Source organism: Abramis brama (genome assembly GCF_963993115.1).
Source record: "Abramis brama genome assembly, chromosome: 14".
NCBI lineage: Eukaryota > Metazoa > Chordata > Actinopteri > Cypriniformes > Leuciscidae > Abramis > Abramis brama.
In genome coordinates, this window is record NC_139976.1 from 3,142,127 (window position 1) to 3,150,552 (window position 8,426).

The following is an 8,426-nucleotide window of genomic DNA, read 5'->3' on the forward strand; positions in this document are numbered from 1 at the left end:
ATGTATATTTGTAATATTTCCATGACAACAGCTCCCCCTGTTGACCCCTGCTACAACTACAATATCCTGGATGATTCATGGAGAGCCACCAACAATCAACATTCCTCTCAAATAATGTGTGACACTGCGGTCAGCTGGAACGGCTGGTACCGTCTCTTCATTCAGGGTCAGAGCGTTCAGATGCCAGACACATGTGTTGATGAGTATAGTTGTGGCACTGATGCTCCACTGTGGCTGAACGGAGGACATCCAACAGTTGAGGATGGAGTGGTCACTCGAGATGTCTGTGGTCACTGGAGCAATAACTGCTGCGCTTTTCAGTCCAATCCCATTAAAGTCAAAGCCTGTCCAGGAGATTATTATGTCTATGAGTTTGTGAGCCCGACTGGCTGCAATTTTGCATACTGTGCAGGTAAATATATTTACATGTGCACTTTGTTTATGTAAGACATAATTGCTATTTATGTAATATTTATCATTTATTTCAGATTCAAGCAAAATAAACACTACCACTACTACTGTCACGCCGGAGACAACCACAGATGAAACTACAACCATGGACACTACGACTGGTAATATAATGTATTATGTTACAATCTGGAGGATAATTGTTTGGCATAAGCAAATCAGATCCATGTTGTGTTTGTGATGCATGTAAATAATTTAAAAGAATTTATAAAACCATATAGTCTATAACATATTAGCTATATTAAGGATGATTCAGCCATAGGCACAAGGTCAAAGGTAATCATAGCCATGCTGATATAATGCTGCTATGCTGTATCATATGTATTTAACTAAAATACAAATCTTATGATGGGGTAAATTAAATTGAAAGATGTCTATGACATTACTAATACATTTTCAATCCTGTTTTTTTTTTTTTTTTGAGAATTACTGAAGAAAGCAGGTATCCACATTTTTCCTAAGTCCCTATTTGTGGAAATTATTTATATTTAACTGTAAACAATCAGTGAAAATTTTGCTGTATAAATGCAATAAAAAGCATTTCCAAAATTGGGTACTATGAGATGACACTATTCTACATTAAAAGGACATTTAAAATGGTAAAAGCATTAACAAATGACTAACAGAGCATAAATAACCTCAAAAGCTCAATTATTTCCGCAGCAATATTACAGACGTGTTAAATATCACTGTAGTGATATATGTCCGTATTATGTAACATATGTTGCCTTGATCAAAAATGTTCATTAACTAGAACACTGATAATATTTGTAAGTGATTTACATTATTTTGATAGACAGTAATTGTATTTATTAACCTGCTTTACAAACATTCCAGTAAACACAACTAATAGAGATTAGAAGTAAAAAAGGGAGACAATTACATTTTAAAGCATCCATGTGAAAACAAACCTGGGAAAAGAAGTGAGGATTTAGGGAGGAAAACGAGAGATTCTTAGTGCATTCCAGTGAATTATCCATGTGATAAATCGTAAATTAAATGGAGAGAACAGACCACAAATGTGCAGGATATGTTGTATTTTGTCATACTGTTACACCGGAATACAAAACAAAACAGAAAATAATCAGGAGAATACAGTGAATACAGTGACTGAAAAGAGCTTTTGTCATAAATATTCTTGTTATACTGTAACAATCAGCCTAATCGTATGAGTTACATGAGCTAAAACTGGGGTCAGATTAAACTGTGAGAGTTTTGGAAGCGTTTTAAAAAATGAGACGACAACAGAAATAAAGTGAATAAATTAAGTGTATTTACAATTTCCACAATGAACTTAAAACAACATAATACAACTAGAAGCCTTAGGCTGTTAAAAGCATAGAGTCCATTGGTTCCATACCATAAAACAGTCCTTAAGAGTCCTCGTGTGCTGTAAATCCCAATGTGTAAGTGTCCACCGGGGTATATACAATCCAACTGTAGTGATAATCCAATGAAAAGTGATTGGGTTTGCTGGAATGTTAAGTCCTTAAAAGAAATTCCTCGATCCAGCTTTGGTCGTCTTGACAGAGCCCTCATTTGTTTGCCATGCTGCTTCCTTTATGCTGGCTATTTCCTGTTTCCTGTCATGTGATCAGTCACATGACAAGCAGACCCAGTATGGTTTACACACATTAAAACAGATAAGAGGAATAAAATTGACAAAAATGACTAAGACAACATGTAAACCTATTAAAACTCTAATATACATATAATCATCATAATATATAGAGTGGTTAAAACATGTGTCATGTGTGACAGTGTCACAATACCACGTCACATTAAAATACCAAACGTTACGTTATTCTCCTGATGTCTGAAAATAGAACATGAAGAAAATTTTACAGCTCATTCAGTCAAATTGACAGATAAATATTATTCGTAGCTCAACCTTATAATTTGTTTCAGTCTTTTTGAACTTCCCCGAACCTGAAGTGGCTCCCACAATATAAAACGCAGTAGACTCGATAGGAAAAAGGTGGATATATGCTATGCTTGTAGATAATGATATAATCAGAGGTAATGATGAACAGATGAAATGGGCGGAGTAACAGGTGGGATGATCAATGATAGACAGCAGAACAGTAACACCAGACTTAAACAGTAACACGGGATATTATAGTAGACCTGACAGCATACCGTGTATTTAAAGTTTTAAAGAAAATTACATTATTTATGAGTGTGCACTATATTAAAACACCATTTTTAATAAGCTACTGTGTATTTCATTGTTTCAAAGGGATAAAAGGACGTATTGTTTTAATTTACAAAAAGATTATGCATTTGAAGCTTAAAGCAGATATTTTTATCCAGACTGACTTTTACACATAGTACTTTTAATAAAATGTATTACTTTTAGAAATGAAATGCCTTCTGTAGAAAAACAGCGGGTTACACTTTATTTTACAGTGTCCTTGTTACACGTTACATGTAGTTACTGTAGTAATAACTATAAATTATGCGTAATTACATGCAACTAACCCTAAACCAAACCCTAATCCTAACCCTAAAGTAAGTACATATAGGTAATTATTATTACTCAGTAATTAAATGCATAATTACACTGTAACACAGGCACCTTAAAATAAAGTGTGACCAAACAGTGTTGGCATAATTAATCTCAATCAAATATTTTGTGTAACTTAGTGGGAATAAACAAGTAAACACAAGTGTTTTTCAATTCAGGGATATTCTAGAACAATTTCTGGAAAATATCAATGGGAGGCTTAATGTTGCATGTTGTATAAAACATATGGGTGTCAATGAAAAATTTAATAGGGAATTTCATATATTACAAATTTATTGGAAATAAAAAAAAATTAGGAAATTAATTAAGGAAATTACAGTAGTTTGTGGTCTGAATGGGAAAAAAACGTGAAATATATGATTTTGCAAACCCTTATTTTTCCTTTACATTTGTACTGTTATATATTCATTTTTTTATTTTAAGTTTATTTTAAAATGTTCATACAGTACAGCATCACAATCTGTAATTATCTGAGGAAGATCTTGAATGTTGTTCCACTTTTGTATATTTTGTTTCAATGGGAAAATAATTGTATTTATATATTTGAATCTCACATTTGTCATCAAAGTTCCAACACTAAGTTCAAAATTTTTATTCAAGTGGGTGAAAATAAATATACAGTTCCTTAACACTCAATTATGATCAAGGTGGCAGCTCTTTTTTAATTAGTGAGAGAGGGGTATAAAGGATACACTTGTTGTAGGTTTAGTCAGTTTATCTAATAATCCATTTTCAGTTTACCATCCCAATATCTTCTCTTTCAGACAGACACAGATGTTAGATGTTTACCTGTACTCTTGTGTTGACACCTCAGTGAATGAATGAATGAATGAGTCTTTTTTTATTTATTCTCTCAGAACCTACAACTGATCCCTGCTATGATTATAACACTCTTGATGAATACTGGAGAGACATACGGCAAAGCCCATATCAGTACTCTGGATATGATGACACTCTTGTTGAATGGAGTGGCTGGTATCGGCTGTATCTGAATGGAGAAAGTGCCCAGATGTCTGAGTGGTGTGTGAGTTATATGGGATGTGGTGGAGACACTGCACTGTATATCAACGGTTCTCATCCAACACTTGAGGATGGAGTGGAGACCCGTGAAGTTGTGGGAACTCATGCATGGTGGTGGTGGGGGTATTCCCGTGAGTGTGGCGCCTACAGTTCCACATCCATCCGAGTCAAAGCCTGTCCAGGAGATTATTACGTCTATGAATTGGTCAAACCCATCACATCATCCCCTCGGCCTATGTACTGTGCAGGTACAATTTTAACCCTTGTCTCTGGGATTTTTGTTGTGATTTTTTATTTCACTATAATGAGTAAACGCTCTATATATTAGATATTTTAACATACATTTTTTGTTTTATGAAAATAATCATGTTTTAACTAGTTATAATCAGTGATGTGCAGTCCATTACCCATTCTGTATAGTAGGTTATGTTACAGTCAATAGCACCTAGATCTTTTTTTTCCACACAATTCCTCAAATTACGTGTTATGCCAAGTTTTCAATAATTAATATGTATACTGTACATGAACGTATCATAATATTACTCTACAGTCCTCTTGTGCCTATCTACAGTCAAGTTTTTGTCTCAGAATAAAGCTTATTTTCATATATTTTTTTAATATTTAATATTTAATACTTTTGCAAACTCCATGACAGTTGCTTTCCAAAGCATCAGCAGTGATCCCTGCTACAACTATGAGTCTCTGGATCGTCCCTGGAGAGCCAACAATGAAAGTGGAGATTACATTTGTGATGAACTTTTCTCCTGGAATGGCTGGTACCGGCTTCTCTACTATGGAATGGACATCCGGATGTCAGAGACCTGTGTTAGTTCATACACCTGTAACGCAAACATCAATCTGTGGCTCAATGATCCTCACCCTCAGATAGAGGATGGAGTGGTGACCAGGGAGGTCTGTGGTGGTGGTTATTGGGGAAGCTGCTGTGAATACAAGTCTAAACCCATCAGAGTTAAAGCGTGTCCAGGCAATTACTATGTCTATGAACTTGTGAATCCACTATTCTGGTGTTCAGGATACTGTACAGGTATTGTGGTTTCCTCATTTATTTAAGTATTTCAAACCTTTTTGTAAATGATTTCTGTAATGACATGAATTTCCTTCTTTTTAGATGTCAACACTATTTCACAGGCGGTTTCCACTATAAGTCCAGATATATTCACTGGATCCAGCATCACCTCGAGTAAGTTGAAAATAATATATATGAATGAATACATGAGTGTTATTAAAAATAATAAAAAAATTTCAATGAAAGATTTGCATTTCAGTTTAAATGGAAATGTTTATGCATAAACATTTTTAATATTACACAGTCACATTGTGTATGAATGGTTTATGAATCTCGTGATTATTACAGTGTTTGACTGGTTCAGATTTGCTCTTGTGAAGTTCCTTGTTGAAATATAACTTGTTTGTTTTGGTCTCATCATCTCTCACTAACAGATTATGAACCGTGTAATAACTACAACATACTCGACAACTACTGGAGAAGCACTCACAATTACTGGTCTAGTTATGGATACATTTCTGATCATGATGACACTCGTGTAGAATGGGATGGCTGGTATCGACTCTTCATTAATGGATCAAGTGCTCAGATGCCTGAGTGGTGTTTTTATTACATGTCCTGTGGAGGTTATAGTTCTCTGTGGCTTGGTGACTCTCATCCTCGGCTAGAAGATGGAGTTGTTACTCGTGAAATTTACGGCTCCCGTAATGATCAGTGCAGTCGCTACAGATCCGACCCGATCCAAGTCAAAGCTTGTCCTGGAAATTATTATGTCTACAAATTTACCAGACCAACTCTTTCAATCCCAGATCCTGTATATTGTGCAGGTACATTAGTTTATCTTCATATGTGATGTGCTTATCATGAATTGTATTGGTTTGAATACATATTATCATCTTGAATATATTTAATCTTCAATATATAATGCTCTCTTTCTCCTTTTTCCTTAATAGTGCCTTTCTCCACCCCAAGTGTTGATCCCTGCTACAACTATACCAGTCTGGATGAGCCTTGGAGAGCCACAGACAACTCTTACTATAATAACTATAACTACTATAGTATGTGTGATTATAATGTGGAGTGGAATGGCTGGTACAGGATGTTCTACAATGGTGAAAATACTCAGATGCCAGATTCATGTGTAAATCAGTACATGTGTGGCACTTATAACCCACTGTCGCTCAGCGGCCCTCACCCACAGCTGGAAGATGGAGTGGTCACCCGTCAGGTCTGTGTCTCCTCATGGAATGGCTGCTGTACTTACACATCCCACCCTATAAGAGTCAAAGCCTGTCCAGGAAATTACTATGTTTATGAGTTTGTCAAGCCAATATTTTGTGGCGCTTACTGTACAGGTGAGCATTTACTTATCCAATCCTCATTCTTTAATTTTTTTCTGGATTTTGTTTGAAAATTATTGATGTTGATATAAAATGTTCCTAATACCAGATGCCTCAAACCAGTCCATCTCATCAGCGTCTACAACAACAGAGACGATCCCATCTATAGAATCCATTACTCCACCAATCACAACCACTGGTAAAGTATTGTGTTGCTTCCTTAATAAACTCTCTTGAGCATCTTTTTGGACATGCATTTTTTTCTGAAACATGGATTATTGAATTGTTGAATCATTATTGAACATTGAAATGTTCCTGATTATCACATTAAGCAAATGCATTATAATTTCTACAGAAAAAGATAACAAACACATTAACAAGAAGTAATACAGCTCACGAATGAGTATGCAATTCAAACTCTTAAAATGGAAACAAAGAATGCATTTTTAGGCAAAGTGAAGTACTGAAGTGTTGTAAATAGTGAAACTAAACCACCAGAGTTTCTCAAACACATTTTGTAACCCTAAACCTTTTTTTAACCCCAAAACCCTAAAGTTGTTCCAAACCTGTATGAATTTATTTTATCTGCTGAACACAATAAAGAAAATAAAAAATAAAATATTTGTAACCAAACAGTTGTGGGGCACCACTGAAAAATAGTATTTATTTCCCATAGTATGGAAATCAATGGTGACCCAAAACTGTTTGTTAACAAACATTCTTCAAAATTTCTTATTTTGTATTCAGCAGAAGAAAGAAATTCATAGAGGTTGGGAAAAACTTGAGTGCGAGTTTATGATGACAAAATCTTTATTTACGGCTCGGCTTGCTTTACTTTGGCTGGGTTTGCTTTTCCACTGCAGTTTAGTACCGCTATAAAGTGGTTGGGATTATAGACTGATCGTTATAGTTGCACCAAATCCAATGACGCTGGTAGTGACGTTTCTCTCTGACCAATCAGTGATCTGCAGTTTTAACACGTCACATTTTAGTTTCGTACGGCTCGCTTAGAACCTCAAATGAGGTGGTTCTAAAAAAAAGTACCAGGTACTAGGTGCTGTACACAGTGGAAAACCCCCACAAAGTGAGCTCATGCAGTGGAAAAGCACCATTTGGGCTCAATTTGCAAAGGGACTCAAGTTCAGCTGTTTTTAACACTTGTTTTGTCAGCTAAATGAGTGGACATGTTCTGAAAGCTCACAACAAATTGTTTTCAGCTTTGAGCTTAAAACACAAATGAAACAGGGAGCTCAAGTAAAAATCATTCTGGAGACAACATTTTCATAGCTCAACTTCAACAATTTTTTTTTTTTTTTTTTTTTTATCACATCCATTTATTAATTCAGCAAAATGTATATTTGTAATGTTTCCGTGACAACAGCTCCCCCTGTTGACCCCTGCTACAACTACAATATCCTGGATGATTCATGGAGAGCCACCAACAATCAACATTCCTCTCAAATAATGTGTGACACCGCGGTCAGCTGGAACGGCTGGTACCGTCTCTTCATTCAGGGTCAGAGCGTTCAGATGCCAGACACATGTGTTGATGAGTATAGTTGTGGCACTCATGCTCCACTGTGGCTGAACGGAGGACATCCAACAGTTGAGGATGGAGTGGTCACTCGAGATGTCTGCGGTCACTGGAGCAATAACTGCTGCGCTTTTCAGTCCAATCCCATTAAAGTCAAAGCCTGTCCAGGAGATTATTATGTCTATGAGTTTGTGAGCCCAACTGCCTGCAGTTTGGCATACTGTGCAGGTAAATATATTTACATGTGCCATTCGTTTATGTAAGTGATCATTGTTTTTTTGTATGTAATATTTATATATTTCAGATTCAAGCAACATAAACACTACCACTACTACTGTCATGCCAGAGACAACCACAGATGCAACTACAACAGCAGAAACTACAACCATGGACACTATGACTGGTAATATGATGTATTATTTTTCAATCTGGAGGATTTTTGTTTGGCATGAGAAAATCAGATCCATGTTATATGTTTGCGATGCATGTAAATAATATAAAATAATTTAT

The 8,426-nt window shown here is 35.7% G+C and overlaps 1 protein-coding gene across 1 annotated transcript; it reads left to right on the forward strand.

The window, feature by feature from the left end:
- Positions 1–21: 21 nt before the first annotated feature.
- LOC311096285 (uncharacterized protein) lies at positions 22–8,323 on the forward strand (the record flags this gene model as incomplete). The annotated part of the gene is made up of 9 exons (XM_084135352.1): positions 22–412; positions 3,853–4,263; positions 4,671–5,060; positions 5,145–5,216; positions 5,477–5,869; positions 5,996–6,397; positions 6,492–6,581; positions 7,764–8,103; positions 8,221–8,323. The coding sequence occupies 9 exons, from the start codon at positions 22–24 to the stop codon at positions 8,321–8,323; spliced, it is 2,592 nt and encodes an 863-aa protein (XP_083991478.1).
- Between the last annotated feature and the right edge of the window lie 103 nt (positions 8,324–8,426).